Source organism: Strix uralensis, chromosome 4 (assembly GCF_047716275.1).
Source record: "Strix uralensis isolate ZFMK-TIS-50842 chromosome 4, bStrUra1, whole genome shotgun sequence".
In the NCBI taxonomy this organism is placed as follows: Eukaryota; Metazoa; Chordata; class Aves; order Strigiformes; family Strigidae; genus Strix; species Strix uralensis.
The window spans coordinates 31,661,596-31,686,317 of NC_133975.1; the positions used below are offsets into that span (position 1 = coordinate 31,661,596).

General features: G+C 35.4%; 1 protein-coding gene across 1 annotated transcript in view; it reads left to right on the forward strand.

Moving 5' to 3' along the window:
- The window catches only part of CEP135 (centrosomal protein 135), a 34,457-nt gene that overhangs the window by 8,906 nt on the left and 829 nt on the right, over positions 1-24,722 (forward strand). Inside the window, exons 8-25 of the mRNA XM_074866249.1 lie at positions 147-362; positions 938-1,003; positions 1,991-2,141; positions 3,142-3,335; positions 3,805-3,948; positions 4,494-4,637; positions 6,094-6,171; positions 6,336-6,487; positions 8,507-8,622; positions 8,693-8,847; positions 9,344-9,399; positions 10,420-10,588; positions 13,789-13,899; positions 15,713-15,898; positions 16,846-17,055; positions 18,038-18,240; positions 22,416-22,520; positions 22,928-23,074. Coding sequence (XP_074722350.1) covers positions 147-362; positions 938-1,003; positions 1,991-2,141; positions 3,142-3,335; positions 3,805-3,948; positions 4,494-4,637; positions 6,094-6,171; positions 6,336-6,487; positions 8,507-8,622; positions 8,693-8,847; positions 9,344-9,399; positions 10,420-10,588; positions 13,789-13,899; positions 15,713-15,898; positions 16,846-17,055; positions 18,038-18,240; positions 22,416-22,520; positions 22,928-23,074 — 2,603 coding nt within the window. The remainder of the gene's footprint in view (positions 1-146; positions 363-937; positions 1,004-1,990; positions 2,142-3,141; positions 3,336-3,804; positions 3,949-4,493; positions 4,638-6,093; positions 6,172-6,335; positions 6,488-8,506; positions 8,623-8,692; positions 8,848-9,343; positions 9,400-10,419; positions 10,589-13,788; positions 13,900-15,712; positions 15,899-16,845; positions 17,056-18,037; positions 18,241-22,415; positions 22,521-22,927; positions 23,075-24,722) is intronic.

Consider the following 24,722-nt stretch of genomic DNA (forward strand, 5'->3'; position numbering starts at 1 on the left):
CTAAAAATAGAAAAGCTTGCCACTTTTAACAAGATGTCCCTTTTTTACTATGGATATAGAGATACTGTATTTCAGAAGATTGGGAGAAATGTTTGCTACCAAGTTTAACAATACATGTTAATGTTTTAATGAAAAATATCTTTCAGGTTGAATATCTTCAGCAAAAAAACAAAGAACTTGAAAATCGCATTCAGGACCTCTTGGACACTAAACAAAATGTGACTAGTGAGGTAGTGCATTTAAGCAATAAGAATGAAGAACTGTGTCAAGAACTGAATGAAATAGACCACTTAGCACAGCAGTTGGAAAGACACAAGGAAATTGTTCTCGAGACTGCAGATAAGGAAATAGGAGAAGCAAAGGTAATCACTAATATGTTACAGTGTGAAGGATCTGCTCAGCTCTTAGGTGGCTTTAAATCTTTTAATTGCAACAAATGACCTATTGGCTTGTAAATGAAGATTAAAAGAATATTTTTTCCAGTTTATTAAATATTATACAGAATTTCGCACTAAAATGTGATTAATCACAGCAATTTTGTTTCTTCACTGTGTAAGGTGAGATGATTTTAGTTAAGAAGCAATCTGTCTTCTTCTTCTGTTAGCTTAGTATGAAATAAAATTCTGAGATACTTAAAACTATTGATAGGTAATAGATATTTGCAACAGTGATGCCTGTGTTTGGAGGTTTTTTCCTATGAGGAGTCATGCAATGATTTATTTAATTGTTGCACTCCAAAAGAGCATGGGTGTGTATACCACAATTTTGTGTGCTTTCAGTTCATAGGAGCTTTACTACTTAAAATTTATAACATTACAAGGAACTAATTATACTTTATTTCTTACAAAAATAGCCTGTTTCCTTAATTTTTTTGTAACAAAACAATTGTCATTTTGAATGTGTAACTTTTAACATATAGGTTAATTTTCATTGATAGAAAGAAATTGAAAGAAAACACAGTGAAATTCAGGATCTCGAAGAAACAATAACAAGGCTTAAATCAGTAAGTAAAAATACTTTCAGTTCTTGTTTGTAGCATATTTATCATACTGTCACCCACATGATTCTTTCATTTATAATAAAATTTAACAAGAGAAATTTTATAGTAACCCAAAACTCTGTTGTAATAAATTACTAACTAATAAATGAAAGAGCTAAAGAAGCTACATCATATTGTTACAAAAATAAACTGAAAGAAACCACTGTAGACAGTATGGTTGACTATGTCCTTATTGTACCTTTCCTTATTTCTGCTATCTGAAGTTGTAATTTCCATGACGTAATCATTTTTACCACAAACGAGTTATGACATCCTGGAGGATTTTCTTCGTTTAGAAACTACTTTGTCTCTTAATCAGCATGTGAATAATTATGCAATACTTGGCTCACTCAGAAACAAAGCATAGTAGCCCAGACGAAAAATATCAGTATTATCAGCTCCGTGAAGACCAAACTCTTTCCAGCATATAGCTAGTTGTGTATTAGTTGTGTACAGTGTTTTGTTTTAGTATTTCCAGTGAACTTGAAAATACAAAAATATTTCATTTTCAGGTCACCAGATTATAGGAAAGACATGCCAAATAGGATTTGATTATCAGCAGGGTTGGGTTGACTGAGATGCCGTATTGTGATGTACTTTAACACCAACAGTGTTACTAAATGCCATTAAAAATTATTTCTTGCTTTAATTATCACTTTTTTCCATGTTTGTACCCCACTATCCTTCTGGTTAGTTTCTTGAATTAAACAAGGCTTAATCTTGCTTGTTCTGTTACTGATTGCAAACCATGTCAAAAGTAATACTTACTTTGATGTCATAAAAAGTCGTATAAAGCAATGATACCCTTTAACAAATGTTAAAGCATAAAATATCCAGGTTAAACAGAAGTAAACAGTATCGAATATTAAAAGTTTAACAAAATGTTAAACATTTTTTTCCAAATGGCGCTATTGGCACTTCTAATTTTTGCAATAATATTTGTTACTTTAGGAGTTGTGCTCATGTCGTAGGGAGAACGAGAGACTGCGTGAAGAACTCTTTGGAAAAGCAGATGATAAAGAGAATCTTGAACTGTTGTTAAGCCAGCTTGAACAAGAGAAACAAAGGCTGACAGAAAAAACAGAGAACTTAGAAATTAAAGGTAAATCATCAAATGTAGATTCCTGTAAATTATCTTCCTATAATTTTTGAAATAGAAAAGCTTACCTAGTTAAGATACAGTTAATAATACTAAAAGACTTGATATATGTAAATTAAAAGAAGACTGTAGGTCTTCAGTCAGAACTGAAGTGAAAACTTTTGTCACGGAAACGTTTTCATTCTGTATGTGAGAACTGAAAGTTGAGCTTTTTACTGTGATCCCACAGGATATCCTAATAGTACTAGTGTTGGAGTTTCATACAAAATAATTTCTTTTGTCCAGAACTGGTTTTATTCTCTGTCTTTCTGAGTAAGTGAATTCGGACAGTGTCTCTTGAGAGCTTTATCCAGCTGGATCTTGAAAACCTCCAGGGATAGAGATTCCACATCTCTAAGCAACCCATTCCAATGTTTGTTTATCCTCAGAGTAAAAGAATTTTCCCCTGTATTGCTTGTAATTGCCTGTAGCAATTAATCGCCATTGTTCCTTGTTTACCTACTGTGCAGCTCCATGAAGAAACTGGCTCCATGTTACCTATAACCCCCTCTTGGTATTGTCAGTCTGCTCTTGGGTCCCAGCTCTTCTCCAGGCTGAACAAGCCCAGTTCCCTCAGCCATTCCCCACAGGGCAAGTATTCTGCTCCCTGACCAGCCTGGTGGGCCTCGCCTGGACTCACTCAAATTTATCAACATCTTTCTTGTACTAGGGGGAACAAACTGAACACGGTATTGTAAATGTGGTCTAATGAGTGCTAAGTAAAGGGAAATAATCACATCCCTCAGTCTGTGTCTCTGCTGATACAGCCCAATATGCTGTTAGCCCTCTGTTGGTTCCAAAGCATGCTACTCACTCATGTTTAGCCTACTCTCAACCAGGACTCCTACCTCCTTTTCAGCAGATTTGCTGCCCGGTTGCTGGGAGTTAGCCCATCCTAAATGCAAATGATGTCTTTGTGGAAATTTATGAGGTTGCTATAAAGTTGTTTTTATTTCTTTTGCAGAACGAGAACTTGTCCTAGAAATAGAAAGAATGAGATTAGAATATGGTATAGCCCTAGGAGACAAATCTCCATCTCGCCTAGATGCATTTGTAAAGACTTTAGAAGATGACAGAGATTATTATAAGCGAGAATTAGAATATCTTCAGAAAATGATAAAACGAAGGCCTAGCCCAAGCCGTAGGACTCCAGAGAAGGTAAAGTTCCTGCTGTCAAGACAAGCTGAAAAGTAATTGAAGTACTGCAGAACCATTTAAGGAGCTATCAAATATATTTTCAAATTCAGTAGCAGTAAAGGACTGTAGTAGTTTTTTTAATTATATTCTTAATATAAAAAATTAACAGAAACTCCAGTGAACTTGCGTTTTATTTTCCTTTTAACATTTTACAGTAACATATTATTGGTCAGTTTGTTTGAAGTAAATAGAACTAGATGATAAACAGAAAAAGGCTGAAATCTTATTGTTAGATATTTTGCTTTTTCTTCTCTACAGTTAAATCTTGTTTAAATTATACCACCAATGCCAGGCTTTTTCTTGCAATTAAAATTTATTATGTATGTATTTCTCCTATATTACTAATAATGTGAGTTCTTTATTTTTTTTATTAATTATCCAAATATTTTAATTAGTATATTTAATGTAAATTTTATTAATCACTTTGCAGAGTGAAGATCTTAGATTGATCACCAGAGAAAGAGATGAGCTACGGTCCATGTTAGACAGATTTGAAAAACACATGATAGAAATTCAATCCAATGTCAAGTTATTGACTGCAGAAAGAGATAGATTAAATGTTCTTTATGAGCAGGTAAGAAGATATTGTTTAAATTGACATAACCGATTAACGCTTGTTGTGCTGTTGCTTATTTCAAATGAAAAAACTCCTCTCTATAATAGAACTTGAGGAGTATAGACCTACTAGAATACAATCAAGAATAATAAAATATACACCTATTTTTATTACTTGCTAATAAAATTATGTTTTGCAAAGTTAGTGTATTAACTTCAAAGCCATTATAACTTACTGTACATTTGTAAATGAGAAAGATCAGGAAAAAAATCAATAGAATGAAGGAGAAAGTTGGGCAAGGATATAGGCTAGAAAACATGGAAGAAGTAGTAGTTAATTGATAAGAAAACAGTGAAGGTAGGCTATGCTTGAAACAGTAAAAGGGTGATGACTATGTTGGCAGCATAATTTGTCATGCCACTGGGAATATATTTTAGTTATCTAGGGAAAAGGAAGACTATAATAGCACTTCTATTGTAATAGCAGCACTGAAACTCTTTTTTGTTAGTGTATACACTGTTAATTGTAATCCATGTATGCTAACAAACAATAATCTTTTAAAGTCTCGGGGTGAATTGAACAGGATGAGAAGAGAAGCAAAACATAGTTTAGTTTCTCAAAGCCATGTGGAAGAAGAAAGAGACATTGCACTGACTGACTTTAGAAGAGTAATGGCAGAAAAAGAGAGCCTCAGAGAAAAATTAAAGGTGAGCTTTTTTAGTTTCTTTGCTTACAGTGAGGTGGCATATAGGGAAGGCTTATACAATAACGCTGTGTTTGTATCTGGCTGGCTGTCAGTTTCCCTCTTCAGTAACTTTTGAACTCATCTGATTTCAAACTCACTTGAGAGAGCTCAATGAATTGTCTGAATTATCCTTGTAAACGCAGTTCCTAGGTGGGGATAGGGGGAGAGGAATATGCTTTAAGTGTCCGGGGGCAAGCATGGCATCACCTTGTGTGAAGAACCCTGATATGAAGCCCCAACCACAGAATGTTTTTGTGTGTATGCGCTACTTCAAAGATGCTCATGTGTCACGTGTGGTTCTTACTGCACAAACGGGGGACTTTATGGAGTTTCTTGGATTAACTAATCTTTAGTTATTGCTGCATCTTGTAGCAGAGTATATTTTAAATGGCATCTAACTGAACCATCAAACATGAATTCATAGTGATCCAAGTTTAATTATTTTTAACTTTAAAAAAAATACTTGTTAATGCAATAATTTTCCTGTTACTCTGGCCTTTTAATATCTGGTATTAATGTACATTAATATCTTATTTGGTTGTAAGTCAAGAGCATATGATTTCAGGGGGCTTTCCCTGACTTCTTTATTGGGTACATTAATAATGTATACAGGTTTTCAAAATGTCCTGAAAATTCAGAAATTTAAAATCGTATTAATGGACTGATCCAAAGACAACATATGTCAAGATTGACTGTACGATGAACGTTTCCATAGTTTGATTTACTACCACGAAGATAGAGAACTGTAGTGTATCTGAATGCAGCAGCAGTAACTGACCTCTTTGCTTAAAGCATGTGCATGCAATGGAAGAGATATGCTTCCAGCTCCATCCTTTCTTCTTGTAGGTGACTGCCAACATTTTGTATGTGTGTCACTTTGAAATACCTGCACAAAAACACTTATCTCATGCATTTTTAGGAAGTTTGAGAGTTTGCTTAATAATTTCACTGCACTTATGCAGAGAAGTCAGAGAACAGACAAATCATTTAAAAAAAATTTCTTCATAGACTTGGAGAAAGACCAGTTAGGCTTTGTAATCTGTCATATATTTCATATTAATGATAATTTCATAAATTAATTTCAAACCGCTTAGGACATTAACCTATACATCCTTGCAACCTTTCATATGGCCCTGTAGCTCAGTAATGTTCCTACAACAGCTCACAAATATTAATTTGGTTGGGACCAAATATAAATACACATTTCTTCAAAAAAACCAAATGCACAACCAATCACCAAAACCAAACTCAGTGGTGTATTTTCAGCTAATGCTCTGTAGTTTTAGAGAGAGAATTTGGCACTTGGTCATTCATCTAAGAAAGCAGAGCAATGTTTTCTTAAGCATTAATCTTAAATTTCCATGGTTAAATCTAAAAATGTGTATCTTATAACATGTAATTCTATATTTCTGTCTCAGATTCAGCAAGAAGCAGCTAACCTTGAAAAATCAAAGATGCAGCATGATATTTCAGAACTGGAGAATAATATCCAAGGAGTAAGTGCATTTGTAGGAAGTAAGCTTTTATTACTTCTAAAATAGGATAGGCTTTGCAAGCAATTGATTTTGCTATCTGTTTTCAACTTAAAATTATTTAAAAGCCACGTTGTGATAGCTTTCTACAACAATAACATGTTTGGCTATTGTTTTTTAAATTGCAGTTTGAGATGGAAAGGTGTGAACTAAAGACTACAGTCTCTATCCTGAAAGAAAGAGTAAACTCTTTGGAAAATGAGTTAAAACTGAAGTCCAGTAAACTTGCCCAGACATCTGATGATTCTTCTCAATTTAAAGCTGAGATTTGCTCACTTCAGTAAGTATAATGCAAAATGGGGTGGTCTTTCAGAGATCCTAACACCATGTTGTTTGCTCTGTGACCATATAGCAGAGTTGAGTTTCTGGGAAAGGCCATAATATATTTTCAAAATCACTTGGTACTGTTTTTGTCTTAAGGAAAAATATGAGTAAGGAAAGTGCTGTGGTGGCTTTTCACAGCAAGCTCCTCCTGGACTTATTTGATGACCAGGTATACTGATAATTTTCGTGGCTAATTGTGAATGAAAATTTTCTCCTCCTTCTAGATTTGTTTCCTCTAACAACCATGTTCTCTGCTTATGAACGTAGCAGAACAGAAAATTTCTAAAAGGATTTCCAAATGCTGTGTGTTAAAAGGAAGACAGATACCTTTCAAACTGCAGCAGTAGGAGTAAATTGTGCCAGTTTTACAGGGTTGTCAGTAATACTGAAAATTTTGTGCCAAGCATTAGGCAATGATATTCCGCAATTGCGTGGTTCATGGAGAGTCATTTTGTAATGGCATTTTACTTGAACTGGTTTTCTTGTGTCACTCTCTTTCATGTGGTAATACTATCACACACATACTACAGTTTTGAAAGTTGATATCTCACAATCCATATACACAGCCTGTGGGGATTTGACCAACTTGCTCAGAACTGGAGGATCAAGTATACCCATGTATTTTAAAGGCCTATTTAAACTTGCAGGATCATTGCTGTAGTCTTTTAAAGTTGTTTTAGAAAAGAGGTCCAGGCAACTATCTAGGTGTGAGGGAACAAGAAGGAGACTTAGAGAAAGTGGAAATAGAGTATTGAATAAATCTGGGCAGAAATTTGGAAATCTGGTATTTGGTTTAGGTGGAAATGACAGCCTTTGATGTAAGAGGTCACTACAGGATAGGTAATACTGTAGATGAGATCTTTTGGATGTTTTACAAGGGAAACCAAGGTCCTTGGCTCACACCCCCACCCGAACAGTACTATACTGCACTGTATAACAGTACAATAGCAGGGTGGATAACTGAAGAACTGAAGCTGAGAAGCAGGCCTTTGAGTTCATCTAATGCTCCCAGTTACAAAGAAGGCTGTTAGCAAAGCAGTTAGTGTATTTGTTGGTAAAATAGTGACAACATTCATAAAACTGAAATATCTTGTTAGGTTCCTTATAACTTTAGTGGAAAGCATCGATATTATAAAAAGGAGGAGATAAGGAATAGGGTTACAGAGATTTCAGCATTTGGTTCTACTTTGTGCATGGTATAGCTGTGTTTGAGGTCCCCCCCCCTTTTTTGTTTCCCCTCTAAAGTTTCACTCTAAACTGAGTGAGAGCAATCTTTATCTGCAGACATGCTGTGTTCCAGATTAGTGTCTTTTTAAAAAATTATAAGCTTCTCTAGCTTTTGTGGTATCCCACTTCAGAGGGATTTTTATTTCCTGACCTGTTTTGTAAATAGTCCATTTAATTACTTTGGAGTTTTGTTTTGCATTTTTTTTTCCTAGGTCACTCCAATATTTCTTGCTAAGCAAACAACTGTGTGGGTTGATGGTTTCATGTATCTTTCAGGCTCTATATTTCTTAAAAGTAGGATCAGAACTGTAGCTGTCAGTTTGGTTGCTCCTTAAAATGTGGTATGGCTGATAATCACTGCTATGAGGTACATGTCAAAATCTTGATAAAGCGAGAGTCAGAAGACGAGAGTTACATGATGAAGAGTGACAGAAATCAGAGGAAATGAATGTTTCAGATTATGATGGTGGTTCCACCAAGGTTCCATCACTCCATTTTTGGAATGGTGTTGAGGAGGACTTGATGAAAGGGTCCAGAGCAGCCAAGCGGTGTTGGCCTCAGCAATCCTCCAGAGCGGGAGGGAGGGGACTGGTTAATATGGCACAACCCCGTGCTGCTGGCTGGTATGACACAAGCCTGCCATGAGGTTATGCTGGAACTGTTCCAGCACTTCAAGCAGCTTAAGAGCCATCAGCTGATGGCCCTGAATAGGTCCCAGACTTGTTTCAACTGCATACCGATTTTCCAGGCTCTTAAATGACCGACTGCAGAGGTCTGTTGAAGATTTACAGCACCGACTGTCCCTGAAAAAGGATGAACTGCAGTCAGCTCAAGAAGAAATTGTAAAGCTAGAGGAGGAAATAGGTAATCCCTAGTTATTTTTACGCTTATGTCCTGTTTTTAAAATAGAAAGTACTTATTTGTGTCTTTACAGATAGGTTAAACCAGAGGAGCACTTCGCAGGATGAAGCAGTCAATGTGCTTAGAAGTACTATTACTGTCTTGGACAAAGAAAAGGACAGTCTTCAAGAAACGGTAGATGAAAAAACGGAAAGAATTGCATGCTTAGATGACAACTTAGCTAACAAGGTATGTGCAGTAAAAGCGTTCCTTTGCAGTCGGTCTGGGGATTTTTACGGCAGTTGTGTTTTAGGGAGACATTTTGCCTTGATGACAAAGCGTGTGCAGAGCTCTAGGCCTCACATAAACACTATGTTTGGACTTGGCCAATACAAAGAGTCATTTGCCAACTCAACGGTATTCTAATTATGGTTGTTAGTGTATTCCCTAAACACTCCAAGAAAACAAAGAAGTATTTTTTGCATTTTGCACTAGGAGGTATTTATTGAGATATAAGGTTCTAGCCTGAGGTGACAGAATCTATAGCTTACTTCTGTTTTTTTGATGACAAGACAATCCTTTCTCAGTAAAGACAATAAGCTTGTAAATTTGAATTTGCAAAGATGGAATTACTTATTGGTGAAGGGTAAAATAAAGGTTTAAATGTAATGTTCTTTAACTTGAAGTATCCTGTTATGCTGCAGTATAATAATACCTAATACAACTTTTGCTTTTATTTTCATAGGAAAAAACAATTACTCATTTACGTCTAACTCTCTCTGAGCTGGAGTCCTCAACAGAGTAAGTAAAGACTAGGATGCCTTCCTCAGTGGTTTTATTTTATCCAGTGGTTTTAAAGTGAAAGTAGATGGGTATTTTAGTTATTTAGGTGAAATGGAGTTAAGTCGGTGTAAAGTCAAGTAAAGGACTGTAGTGTGATGAGAAGGATGTACACAACTTTTGAAGAGACTTCCCTGCAATTATATTGCAGGCTGCTAAAATACTGTTAAGCCAGCCATTGACAATTGTTTGTCTCTTATTTTTCCTAAATTGGTAACGTTTCTTAATTCTCAGTTAAGAAGTAGCTTTATAGTATTCTAAGTCCTCCACTAGATATTATTAGATTGACCTAGGTAAAACTCAGAGCTGAACTCTTAATTATTGGCAAGCTAATTCTTCCAGCTTAAGCTGCCAGCGCACTCTTAATTAAAATATGTAGTTTTTAGCTGGGCTTTATCTGATCTTTCTTTCTTGCCTCTTTGTAAGTATGACTTTTAAAGCTATAACTTTTAAAAAGAAAATATTTAAACATCAACATTTAAACACCTGAAGACCAGTGTAACTGACTATTTCGTACATTGATGCATGATGTGTCTGTGGCAAAAAATGAATGCAAAAGTTTACTTCAATTCACACATATTTAGATTTCTACTTTTTGTTTAATCTCTTCCTTACTGTTTTGATTGTTGTCTTTCAAGTGTAAGCTATCTGCCTTCTTCCTTTACGGTTTATAAAATATGCAATGGATAACATACTGTAACCACTACGAAACACAGATAAACATAAGTGTCTGTACTTGCCATTTGCATAATAAGATGCATCTTAAAAGTTGATTAATTCCATTTTATTTGTGCATATTGAAATTTTACATCCTTATGTTTATGTTTAGGCTTAGTTTGTCAGCCCTTCAGAGTGCAAGAATTTTGTTTGAATTTTTTTTAAAAAAAGCTTTTCCATATCCAAAATCCACGTTTGATCATTTTCAGCAGTATGTCGTATAGTATGAGAAGGAACAACTTAAATAAGATTTTCACTTGATAGCCAGATGAAGGACATGCTGAGCAACAGAGACCGTGAGATATCTAGTTTACATCACCAGCTTGATGCGTCCCATGTAGAGCTTGCAGAAACAGGAAGAGTAAAGGAAATAGCTCTGAAAGAAAACAGACGACTGCAAGATGACCTAGTTACAATGGCCAGAGAAAACCAGGTATGAAGGCAGTACGTAATACTGAAGTAGTAAACTATTTATTGCTTGCTTACATCTAGTGGTACATCAAAACTGCTGTATCCTCAATTTTGGTTTCGTATGTTTAATTATTGGTATTTCTTGAACACTGGGATATTAAAAATGACTGGGCAGAAATTGTGAAAGCAATTACTTTAGATACTTAAGCGTTTTCAACACAGTGAAGGAGTAACAGAAACTTTCAGTTTAGTCACCCTTCCTCAGATTAAAAAAGGAATCTAAATAAAATAAATCTGGGACATAATTGTTTACACTATAATGAAATTATGTTAATTGGTTGTATCACTTGGTAGCTGGTATTTAATTGGTAAAAATTAGTTTTTATTATCTGTGGAACAGGGGTTATTGAGAGAGAGCAAGAAACCACAAAAGCAGGTATTGGGTTATTAGCCAGGTGAAAGGGAGAGGGAGGAAATTGCTAGCACACTGGAATTTGTTCTGGTGCATAGCGATTCATTAGCTTCCTTCATCTGGTTTCCATGAAGCATTGGATGTATTGAGTGGGGTATGCCATGTTTTGAGATTAGAATGTTTTGGAATGCAGATGTTAATGTTTGTGTTCTGTGAGCCTTGGTAATGATGGTGGTTAAAGAGGTATTGGCAGGTTTTGACTTTCCAGTTCTGGCAAGGTTAGTTGCCATGCATGTGTGTTGCTCTGCAGGGACCTTGCTTTCACTGAGGAATAGGGAAAGGTTAATGTTGGGGAAGAAAGTATAAGAGGGTTTAAAAGCTACAAGACAAGGGATTGAAGAAAACTTATTTTTAAGGTATGATAGTCCTGAATAGTCTGAATTTGTTTCCTGATTTCAGGAATGGATAAGGATGCACAGTCGATGGGAATAGGAGGGGTTCCCCTTCCATTGTGTCAAGGTTGTGTGGGGTTTTTAGATGGTGAATTCAAATGTGCCATCTATTTCCCTAGAGGAATGTTCTTATTGGATTGTCTTTGCCTTGGTAAGGTAGGTGTCATGGTGAGGTTGTATCTTAGAGTTCGGCTGTATATTGCATCTTTTTTTGTGTGTGGCTTTTGTTTTTTGTGGACATTCTGTCCAGGTACTTTATTTGACTGCTTGCAGAGTTTTCTGTTATATCTTTGTATTTGTATTAGTTTTATATGATTTCATCTTTCCTTAGCTCTGCAGTAGTTTAGAGCCATAAGGTACCTCCATGCTAACAGCTACCCAGTCAGTAGCTTTAGGCCAAAATGCAGGTGGGAAGTGGGTTATGCTTGCCCAGTGGACGCTTGAGTTGGTTCATGTGTCTTCGCAGTCAGCTTTCCAGTTGGGAGGTATACAGTACCTCTCAGCTGCTGATGGGCAAATACATTTCCTTGTAAAGTGCATGCTGTAAAGCATGACTTCACTTTACATCAGTTACAGAATGAAAGTTGAAATAAAATCTTTAATGCCTTGAGGAAGGCATTTTCGTAGGGTATCGAATATTTTATTGAAAGCTGAGCTATCTCAAGTTGATGGTGTAGGTTAAATAAAAACTTTGCAAGACAGAAATAGTTGACAGACTCAGTGAATTAAACTGTTTGATTATCATCGTTATTATTCTTGTGGCATCTTCATCTGGAGGTGTTCTCTAGGGGTCCATAAGTTAAACCAACCACTGGTGTGTAAGGCTCATTCTTCCAAGAGCATAAGGGGCTTATGTAGTATACGTCCGTTTGCACTCTTCCCAATCACCATTGCTCCATCTCTTCTTCCTTGGAATTCTCTGGGTCTGGGATCCATGGCTTGGAGAGCCTGAAGTGCATTCAGTCTTGTTAATCCCTTACATTGTTTGAGGAATAATGAGTTGGTTTTGCACACCAGCTGGTTACTGCTGCCCAAAAGCCTCCCAGATCCAAATGCATGCCGTGGATGTCCCTGTACAATAGAGGGTGCATATGGACAATATGTAACAAAAATGTCCAGTGTTTTATAGGGTAAGTAACATTTTTTTTATTGGGCTAAACATTAGAAAGACTATGTAGAGAATATGTGAATGTGATTTACAGAACTAGCCCAGAATTTTTTTGCAACTCATTACATTCAATTTGTATAGCAAATACAACTATTGCAGCTTATCATGAGACTGAAATGCCTTGTACAATTTTGATGCTGAGATACAATTGTTTGTTTGAATTCTCTGTAAATGCCAACACTAAAAATAATCAGGGCCTTGTTAGCTAAAACATTTATTTCAATTCCCCTCAGTCAACCCATCTGAGTCTGAAGCTAGAAAATACAATATAGCAAGATGTTTTAAGTGATGGAGTACCCTGAATAGTTCTTGCAAAACCTATGGTACATAGATACATAGATAGATACGTGGGTGTATTATTGAAATTAGAGATGCCATTCACACAGGTTTCTAGTAAGATGAAATATGAAATATTATCCTCATGTGATGACGAAGCTTTCCCAGTGTGCTTGGGAAGGCTACCACAGAGACAAGCAGACTGATTTCAGCATACGCTAAATAAGGCACACAGTTCTAAGGCTGCTGTTAATGAATATCAAGATACCACAAAAAGAAGATGGGAAAGAAATAAGGCAATATCCTTTATTTCCCCTACATTTGATAGTAGGGATAGAAGAAGATATTTGCCTTTTTGGCTCTCTGGGCTAGAGGACTCAGAGAAAGGTGAGAGCTGAACATGAAAGGGCCAGAATTAGCAGTTCCCACATCTCAAACAAATTCCATGGTGCATTTTTGATGTCTAGATATGATCTTAATAATGCATTTAGTTATTTTATCTTGCAATTACACTTTAAAATAAATGTTATTTTGTTATAAAGTTGACTTCCTAGAGACACAAAACTTGCCTTCGCTCAGGGATAGTGCATCTTAAGGCTAGAAGAATCCCAGCTGCCAAACATCTGTATGTTGAACTTTCCAAAGATCAGTAGGGAAGCTGCAGATTTTATGAACTGGTATGATATTCATTGTTTTCTATGATTATTCTTGCCCAGAAAGCTCTTTGGTGTATCTGAGGTGGTAGAGGATATTTCTGAACTCTACAAATCCCCAAGGGCTTTGACTAAATTACTTAAAAGTAGACTAGAATGAAATCTAGGGCATATGCAATTACTTTGATTTAGTCTGATACAGTAATATACAGTGATTAATTTACTCTAATGCACTGTTTTGCCTTTATGTAATCTCTTTAGGCTATCAGTACTGAGCTTGAAGATGCAGTACGTGAAAAAGAAGAAATGAAAAACAGAGTTCATAATTATATAACTGAAGTGTCCAGATTTGAGACCTTGATGGCTTCGAAGGTAAAAGTATAATCTATAGGCAGTCATTCCAGTTTTCAATAAATCCATTGGGTTTAGAGTATAACACATTCTTGTTAGGATACAATAAAAAAAAAAAGAAATATATGGTTTGGGTCCTGTTTTCCCTGCCTGTCCCATTTTCTTCTTTTTTTTTTTCCTTCTTTGCTCTGCAGTGTTTCAATCTACTAGTGGATTCATGCAAACCCTTATTAGATCTGAAGCACTGATAAATTCTGCCACATCACAATGTCATTAATTATGTTTCAATTGGCTGTAACACTGGAGAATAACAAACAAATCATGTTTGAAAGTCGTTTTGCTTTTTGAGTTTTGACAAGGCAACTAGTAAAATATCTGGTACTATTTCATGATTGTAGGCAACAAGCAGCTTATATGATGGTTTTTAATATTCTACACCTTTTAAAATGAGAAATTTTATATGTAGTTCTGCAGGAAAGTGAAAAATAGCACACTGGAATGTTTTCTCTGTGAATAACAATTCAGCGTTTTTGCTGTACTGACAAAACAGTTGTCTTGTTAAATGTATTTTATCCTGATTCTTGGGTTCAAAAGTGTGACGTGTGTATTAAAACTTAAAATCGTTTAAAACAAATAGAGTTTATGATAAGACAATGTGAACTGGCAACTTTGAATGGGAAAGAAAGAGTTTTGATCTGACTTTGACTTGTATGTCTAGATGAATGCATGTAAATTCAACCACATTTTACAAGTAGGAACTGAATCATAGAGAAAAAATTAAGATCAATAGTATCTTAGCTTAGAACTCTCAGTTTAAAACACTTGGAAGTTTAGTTTTTAAGAATTTTATAATATATGTCCAAAGCACTTCAGCTACAGATGTGGTCACATCTTTGGCAAATGAGTCCAGTTATTCAAGTCGGGTACCAAGAAGCTGTAGAATATACAGCCAGTGACCAGTTACACAAGGCTGGTTTCAGGGATTTGCCTAGTGCTACATCAGGATGTTGCCTGTGGAGATAAGGATTTACATTTCTGCACAATATTCACTTGCTTAATCATGAGTTTCTGTTTCCTAGTGCCCGGCCTCATTCTGTCTGCACATTTCAAGTTCTGCAGGAAACAGAATGAATTTCAAAATCAGTAGCTTTCCTCATTGGATAAGTTTGGTTCATACTAGCAACATGCTTATCCTGCTGTGCATTACATGAACAGGGGAAGAAGGGAATGGAGCTAAATAAAGAATAATAATTAATCACTGCTTTATAATATGCACTTGCAGTTAGGTCAGATGAAAATTCACAAGCAAGATTTGTTCTATCACTGCATAACTTGTAAGCACTAAAGCTTGCAGTTTTTACTTTTATGATGGACTGTTTAGGTGTATATGCCTGAATGGGTTATCAGTCTTTCAGGTACTGCTGTAATAAAAATATTTGTAGGAGGACAGCAAGTAAGAGAGCTGAAAACGGACTCCTGCTGGAATTTCTTGAAAAAGGCAGCACCGGGATCAGTACACCTCAGTAATGTGACCGTTGACAATGCAGAGATCCAAGATAACTCCTCCCCTGGGAGCCTTGAAACTCATTAGCAACTGCTAAGTGTAAATACTTCCATTTAATAAAACTGAATGCCATCACTGTATTTATTTAGTATTTGGATTTGCAAAAGGGATGATGCCCTTTAGTGATTGCTAGATAGTGGGATTAAGAAAATGGAGAACATTCTACTTTCTTCTGAGAAAACTAAGAGATTGTAGCGAGTAGGCATGAAATAAGATTAAAGACTTTGAAGATATGTTGATCACTGCAGAGTAATTTACTGTTTCATCTAGGAAAAAGAAAACCAAGAATTGCTAGAGAAGTTCCGAATGCTGCATACGCAAGCTGAAGACTGGGAAATGAAGGCTCATCAAGCTGAAGGAGAAAGCAGCTCAATCCGACTTGAACTCCTTTCTGTAGATACAGATCGGAGACATCTTCGGGAGAGAGTAGAACTTCTGGAAAAAGAGATTCAAGGGGTAATAACTTGTGCAATGAAATGCTGTCAAGGAAAGTGGGATACATTCAAGTGTTTTTCAATAAAGTCAACATACTATTTTTAATGCTTTAATGGAAAATAATTCCTATACATGAACGTTTCAACTGTGGACACTGAGTTCTTGAAACAGTAACTGAGTTTGGTTAGACGTGCTTTCCTTCTCCCTTCCTTGCTTTCCCAAAATTTCAGTTGCAGCATATACTTAAATACCTTTAGATGTCTTCTGTTGGGTGATCATTGCTATTAGGTTATTGTCTCTGTAAGAATCTTGTTTCGTTGCTTCAAAATATTTGCACATAACATTATGAGTATTTGGTAAGCTTAGTTCTTGCATTTCTTCGAAGCTTTGAAGGAAGCATTTGAAGCATTGGTGGCTGGGGTAAAGGTAAAAATCTGGTAGTAGTAGTCGTAGCAGTCCAAATCCAGAATCAGGATTCCATAATACCAAAACCTAGACCAATAGCATAGAAAATACTGAGGTTTATATTTTAGAAGAAGTAACTTCATGGAGATCAAGGAAGTTTTAGAGTATAATAGTTGTGGATTGACCATATTTCGTCTCATGCTTTTAATTACCCCAAAATGTGAGAGACCTTACTATTGTAAGCTGAATAAAGAATAGGTTGTATTTTGTGGGATTTTAAGCTTTTAATTCTCTTCTGAAGCTGGAATCCAGCCTCATTCCACTCTCATATAGTACTTGTGTAAATTCTTCACAATGGTGATTAAAAATTGGAGAGATGGTTTATTAGTTGTTCTTAGCTGTGATTTAGGGAGAGGAAAGGAGAGGAATGTAATAGAAAGTTAATCTTATAGGGAAAGTTGACTTTGAAGGGAAAAGAAAGTATTAAAAAACCCCTCCTGTTATCCAACAGAGAACTGTTAACATTTAACACTGAAGGGGTATCCATATTTGTGTTTTTTTAGCATATTGTTGCACATCAAGCATATGAATCCCAGATCTCCTCCATTACAAAAAATATGTCCAAATTGGAAGAGGATGTTAAGCGTGAAAATCAGGACAAGTCTTCTGTGTTGGCGGACCTGGCTTCTGTGAGGGAACTCTGTGTAAAGCTTGAGTCTAACAAAGAACTTTTATCTCGACAGCTGACATCCAAAAGCATGGATTATGAAAGGGTAAGCAGCAAAGGCAAATTTAATTTGCTATAATAAAATACCTTCCTTTGCTTTTAATGTTTTTTTGGAGTAAAGAATAAATTACTTCTGAGAGCCAAGTAAGACAATTTACACCACTTGTTTTGCATTTATATATAAATCTTGCAGAATACAGATCTATGTGTTTTTTTGTACAAAAAGAAAGGAGTTTCTTTCATTCATTATCACTACAAAATGTGACAGCAGTGGTTTTTGCTATACCACAGAGACAAATTATATATATTTGGGTTTATGTACTGTTTTTTAATTTACTCCAATTTTAAACTTTTCATAAAAAGTGAATAGTGCACTTGCACTTCTTATTTAGCCATTGAAGACTTTTCCCTAATGGATTTTTTTAAATTAAATTGAAATGTAAACTCAGCTAAAGTTCATCAAATATTTTGAAATAGTTTAAACACTTCTAAATATCCATAATTTCTGAACTTTTTTCTTTACAGCTGATTGTTGTGTCTACTTAGTGACTTGGTCAAGCTTTCTGTTACTGTAATAGTCAAGACCTTGAGAACAGTAGTTCTCATCCCCATAGAATTTGTTTATATTCATGGAATTAATGAGGAAAACAAGCATTCTTATCTTTTCAGCAAAAAACAAGAAGCTAATTGTGAGCTAACCTCATCAAATAGAATGAAGTATAGTAAATACTATTTTTCTACTTGTGCAAGTTCCTACTGCTTTTAAAAGCCAATTAGTGTTCTGGGTATTCACCTAAGCATTTCCAACACTCAGTAATCCAGTCCCCAGTAAAACATCTGACAGATGTACAGCTTGAATAGTTTTTAACTAAGTATAGTTTTAAATAATTGTAGGCTTTAATTTGTTTTGTGAGCTGTTTCCTATTCACTTTTACAAAACTTCCAGTCATTTCAGTTTTTATAACAACTCTTCGTGAAAGTGTGTTTGTAAACCAGTGTATTAATAATGTATAAAATTTGTGCCCTAGGTTCTAGGTGAATTAGAAGATATAAAATCAGAAGCAGAGTTGTTGAAAAAGCAGTTATCCAGTGAGAGACTTACAGTTCAGAATCTTGAAACATTGCTGGCTACTAGTAGAGACAAAGAATTTCAGAATCATTTAACATCCCATGAGAAAGATTCCGAAATTCAGTTATTGAAAGACAAGCTAACACTCGCCGAGAGCAAACTGTAAGTTTTAACAAGCGTGTGTATGTCTTACTTGGTTTACAAAGGAACTTTTTTCTGTGTGGCAATACTTATTCACAAACTCAAATTCTTGATGTTCAGTTTGGCTGGGCAGATTTTTGCAGCTACGTCTTTTGGCCTTTTGTGGCATTGTTCACTTCAAGTGATCTTTCCTATTGCTTTCATTAGTCAGGACTGTGGTGGACAACACTAGTACAAGCAGTAAACTTAAACAGGAGTTCCAAAGGAAACCTACTCCAAAAGGAAGGAACACCCTGCTGAGTTTTCACAGTCTTGAGAATAAGCACTCAGTTTCTCTCTGGATTTGTCCCCAGTCTGACTCCAGAAAGTTGGCTTCACTTTCTCTGTTGGTCATGACTCTTTCTACCTCAGTCAGGTACAGGAGGTGATACCTTTCCTGAAGTTCACTTGTCTCATAGAACTCTGCTATCTTTTCAGTGCAATCACTCAAATCCTTTCCTTCTAAGCCTCTTAGTGGACATAAATACCTAATGGCAAGTAGCTGATCTGTTGCAGACATAATTTCCACTACAGAACCAGCCAACCCATGATAATTTGTAAATTAATTTCTCTGTTGAGTACATCTATAAATGTATGTATGCTTTGCAGCATGATTTGGATATTTAACCTTTTCATCAGAGTGTATCAATTCTCAAAATACATAACCACCTCTCTCACAGGTTATGATTTTTCTGCTTAGCTTCAGGAAGCAATTTAATTCAACTCTGCTTTTTAAGCAAAACATATTTTTACTTGGCTTTGAAGAGTTTAACTATGAGTTTAATTATTAAGAGAACACAAATTTTCTTAGTCTTGAACTATGTTTTATGTTCTTATATTGGAGAATATTCTGAAGTCCTAGCTCCTTTAGAACAATGTGGATTCATCAAGCATCTTAAAGCAAATTGAAAGTAAAATTTTAACATATGTGTACTGCTCACAAAAAAATACCAAGTAGATTAAACCCATGGTGAATGTGAATTGCGTACCTGAAGATGCCTGTTGTCCTTACTTTGATTAAAGTAAGAATCACTTACATAATAAATAGTGAAGTCATAGTGCTTTAAAAAAGCAAAAGTACTTTTGCTGCTATTAACTGTTAAGGAAAAAGTCTTGTATTGTTTAATATTCCTTTGAAATATAAATGGAACTAAACCTGACACCTACACTAAATGTGGCCAGCACTTTCCATTATAGCTAACTGCAACTTCTTATGCCATGCATCTGCCTAGAGTAGAAATAACTTTAACACTTTTATGGAAGAAAGACTAATCTGTTTGGAACAATTAAGTTAAGGGGGGTATCTTTTGTGTATATGAAATTCATGTATGAGAAGTGGGGGATTTAAACAATTTTCTTCATGATATGGAGCAGGGAATTTGAAGTTTCCATGATATGTGTCATTGTGACATGGTAATTCTCCTGGGCATACATACACTAGCCAGTGACTGTAGTGGTTTCTGCATTAAATAGCAAGAAGGAGGAGTAGCAGCTGAACGTAGATGGTGGTGAAGAGTAAAGTCAAAGTAGAATTTCATGAAAAGAAAACCAGATACACCCACTTAGTAAACACTGAGCTAGGGAGAGAAAGGAAATATATGGAAGGTAAAAGGACAGATAATGCTTCCTTATGAGATATAGAATATAGCATACCTAAACAGTTAAAAGCTATCTGTAACTTGGTGACACAAACGTTCAAGAACAATGCTTTTGGTTGACTTACATAAAGGCTACAACTCACCGCTGATGATGGTCCACCTCAGGTAGCAGTGATCTCAGTGAATATGTATATGATGACACTATTAATCACCCCTGTGCAACTCATTGCTTCATGTTTTAGAATTGTTGAGTTTTGTTTACTTGGGGGGAAAAAAGTTAATTGTGAAAAAAAAGTTAATTGCATACAAAGAACAGGAACTAATTGAGTGTCCTGACTATGAAATTAAATGTAAAAGTTACAAAAAACTCCCAAACCCAAACCAAAAGGCAAACCTCAGAAAGGAAAGAAGGAGGTTTTCATTTAATTTAGCTTCTTTGAGTACAAACATTATGAAACTCTGTTTAAATAACTTCATAGTAATTTTTTCACAATTTTTCTTCTACACACATTGTAGGGTTCCCTTCTTGTTTGTTTTAAATATCAGTACTTGCATTGTTAATAGGATGGGATATTCCAGGAAGAAGGCAAATGTTCACTTGGCGGAATAGTGGCTATTCTATTGAATTGTTTTCCTCTGTTTATCTCAAAGGTTCTGCATGTTGCTAGGCAAATGTTCAGGTGTGAGGAATAGATAGTTGTATATACCTTATTTTCTACTCTTCAGTTTGTAGTAGTTGCCATCTAAAGAACAGGAACTTCAGATGCTCACACCTGTGACTGAAGTATGTGACAATTATCTTTGTGTCTTGCAAAATATAAAAATTCATTTGACTTGGCAAAATTTCAGTTCTAACTGACAAAAATCATGTGTCAATATTTTTGGACATTATTTACAGTTTTGGCCTTATTGTGCCTGTGCTTCCACTCTATTTATAAAATGGTACTGATAGAACCTCTGACTTCAGAAGGATTCTCAAAATCAAGTTTAGCTTGTGAAGTTCTCCAGCGCTGTAATTTTGAGCTCTGTGAAGAGTGAGTAATTGTGTCACTTGGTGCTATTTGGGTGATAGTACAGTAAATGAGATCTTGAGGCTCTACAGTGATTAATTATTAAATAAACAGAGAATATTGAATAGCCAAAATGTTTGTTGAGAGCTGTCTGTATCTAGTGTGAAAGAGCCAGATGTCCTGTGAACAAATAGTATATCATCATGTAATCTTACTATATGTTTATTACTGTGCATAGGGGTTCCAAAGTAAAGTATGTCTTAATTTTTAAGTGATTTACTTCACAATCTGAATTTTGTTTAAATGTCATTGACATGGAATAACCTTAGAACTCACAAAACTATCTGCTTTTCTTTCTTTATTTTACAATAATGATACTGGGCCCTGAATTCTTACCTCCATCCTGAAAGCATATGCCTGTCTCTGAAGGACTTAGAATAAGATATCATCGAGACCTCTTGTCTTCTGCATCTGTTCTCAACATACTGGATCAAGATACCATTCTAGGAATTTTACTGATGAATAGGGAAAACAATTTTAAAATATTCTGCTGTTCTCGTTGGATCAAATCTCAAGTAGTTTGCATCTTCCTGGAGTCAGAGACCAGCAGGTGCCAGACAAGAAGTCTGTGACCAAGCTAGGAGTGGAAATCGTTTTCAGAATTCAAGTTCAGTGCTTTAGCAATAAACTAGTACATCTCTACTTCTCCAGAAGTGACTTTTGAGCACTCCACCTCATATTGGCTTTGAAGACTCTAAGGAATAACATATCTGTGTAGATTGTGGTTTAGACAACTTGTTGTACACGCAATGATTTTTTTTTTTTTTGGCTTGCTTTATAATGCAGTTAATCGTGTTTTTCAACCAAGCACTGAGTTGTCCAAGCTGATGATTTTTCTGGGTAATATATTTAATTATGTTACTCAAGATTTTCAAGGCTGCTTTTCATTTTGATTCTTGCAGTTGAAACAGTTGGGCCCAAACACCAGGGGTGTAGTTGATAAGCTTTCAGACTCTGGGTTTTGCTTGTCTGAGCTTGCATTAATACAGCCTTTACTTAGTTTTGATTCAGTTGTGTTCATTGCTAGCCAGATAGTTCCAGCCTACTTGACAGAATTTTTACTGAAGCCATATTTGTTATATTTGTATTTTTTGTGGATAGTTACTGCTTTTTTCATCTTTTTTTAAGTGTACATATAGATACCATCTCACGTTGCAACAGAGGGCAGTAAAACAATAAACTGATGATTTAATTGTTTTGTCTGTTTTTATAAAACATTTGTGTTCACCTTTGTCTGAAAAAGAACATGATGTATTGTAGTAAGGCTGTAGTGAGAGGCTTGCCAGCTTTTCACTTCTTTCTCACCCTAGGCTCTTCCAGAAACATTCTGTTGCGTTCACTTGGTTCTTGCTGCTTCTCATTTGTCTTTGATTTGATCTGTGTGAAACACGTTCAGTATCTATTTCTGTTTTATCTTGTTCCAATTTGTCTAAGCTCCTAGCTGGCGATGTTCAAAGAAAACTTTGTTGCTTCTCATGATTTTTTTTAGAAGCAGCTATAATAGAGAGGTTCCCATACTTCGAAGTAAAGTTGCACAGCTGCAGACTGACTGTGATGTTTTAAAAAGGCAACTGACAACTGAACGATTTGAACGGTAAGAAGCTGTTTTTTCAGTGAGGTGACTCTCCTCATTTCTTCTTTCTCACTTTTAAAACTGTTGCTTTTTTCCATAGTGAGAAACTGTTATGGAAAATTGTGTTCCTATTATCATGAAAAATCTCATATTCTCATCTTGAAAACTGCTTAATTAAAAAAGAAAAAAAAATTCACACAGTTTCTGAGTTCCCTCAAAAATTTTGTGAGTTTACCATTGTACCTAAAAAAGAAAAAGCCCTTTCTCATGAAAACAAGAAGTTGAGTGACATTTTGAGGAAACAAGGCTCTTTAAAAAGTATTGTGAAAATCATCAAGTAAAAAGATGGAAGAAAAAGTTACGTTTTCTTCCTTTAACATCCTGCATTACTGAAGTGTTATGTAATTGAAATTGCTATCTGTTGGTAGAGAGCGTGCAATTCAGGAAATGCGTCGACATGGTCTCTCTACATCATCATTACGTGCTTCACCTCCTCTCAGTTCAACATTAAGGTCTCCCTCACATTCTCCAGAACGTACCATTGTAAGGACAACTGATCAAGCAGCAGCTGAAAAGTAAGCGATTTGACTTTAGCAGATTGTTTCCGTGTACGAGTTAGGTTTAAACTGTTTCTAAATAATACTTTTTTAATTACATTAAATTTTCACACACTTTAGGTGGTTCTAAGTTCTTCTTTTGTTGACTCTCCTACTATAAAATATTGATTGGAAACGATAGATGCAAATGACTCTTCAAAGACCATGTAATGTAATGGATTCCCATTCTTGTTTTCGTTAATGGTCTTGCACGAGCTGACAGCTTCCACATATATTTCACCTGCTCATCATTACCACCAATTATATCCAAATATATATTGCAAATCTATTATTGTTATCTCCAAACAAATGGCTCATATTAAGAGAAATGCCATGAAATTCTCTCCAAGGACAGCAATGAAGGAAAGGCACTCCGTGGGAGAGAGTCCAACTAAAATGCATTTGAACCCTACAGATTAGATGAAACTGTCACTAAAACAAGTGCATGAAAATAATGAATGCATTTTTCATTGTTAATGCTTGAATGTTATGAATGTCTTAAGATCATGGTCACTAGAATCCATAAAAAAGAAAACAAAATCAACCTCTCACCTGCTCGTTTTCACTGACATTTTCGTTCTTTTAGAGATCCTTGTTGTTTTAGATGATGTCAGTTATGTGTTACAGGCTCGATATTGACTTTATAACCCATCTGTCCTATAATGCATGATAAATTGCAGTGAAGAGTGGAAGGATAGGGAGAGAGAAACAGTGATTGGTGATTGTTTTAGGAAATATGTGTGCTATAACAGCTATACAGTATACTAGAACAACTCATGAATCTAACTGCTAAACTCCAGGAAATGGAATTCCAAACTTTAAAGATTTTAAACTTTATTTTTGTTGGTAAGTACATATGGCTTGTTCTTAAGCTCACTTTTAAAACGAAAGTTTCCTGAGAACTGAGGTTGGCATGGCATGATCCACGCTGTCAACAATTTTTCTCTTCTTCTGCGAGTTTTTGGACAAAGCAAAAAAAGGGAACTGTAGCAAATGAGATATTGATAGTAGGGATGAAACAGAAGTTATGACTTTTGATTTACTGGTGAGACATTAGGCAAACCCTGTTACATTGCAAATCAACATTTTGACTGAGATAATGATAGATAATATATTTCTGAGAATGAGTATCATCAGTAGAGAATTGTCTTTAGTCTTCCTTGCTTTCCAGTGAGTCCCAAGAGCAATAAGAATAGTCCAGTTGCTATACTTGAAGAATACCATACAGTGAACTATTTTTATCCTACTGTTTGTATACTTAGTTTTAACAATGACAGCTCTGTACCATATCTTACCAGAAAATATCCCATTTTCATTAAATATATATTTTTAAAGAAAGTGGTATTTAACAACTGAATTTATACACAGTTTAATTTTTTACTATCTTGCCTTTTAAACCTATCAATGAACTATTACATTAGAATGATCTTGGTAGTACTATCACCATCTTTCACCCTACTTATTTATTCCTTCCTGGGAGCTTGCCACAGTAAAGTGTACTCAGTAATTACCGTTCTGTAGTGTTACAACTGTTTTTTTCTCTAATCTGATTTAATCTTCTCAATAATTTTTCTCTTCCTCCTCATCTCACGTTTACTTTGTTAAGCATTTGAGCAGTGAGTCAATG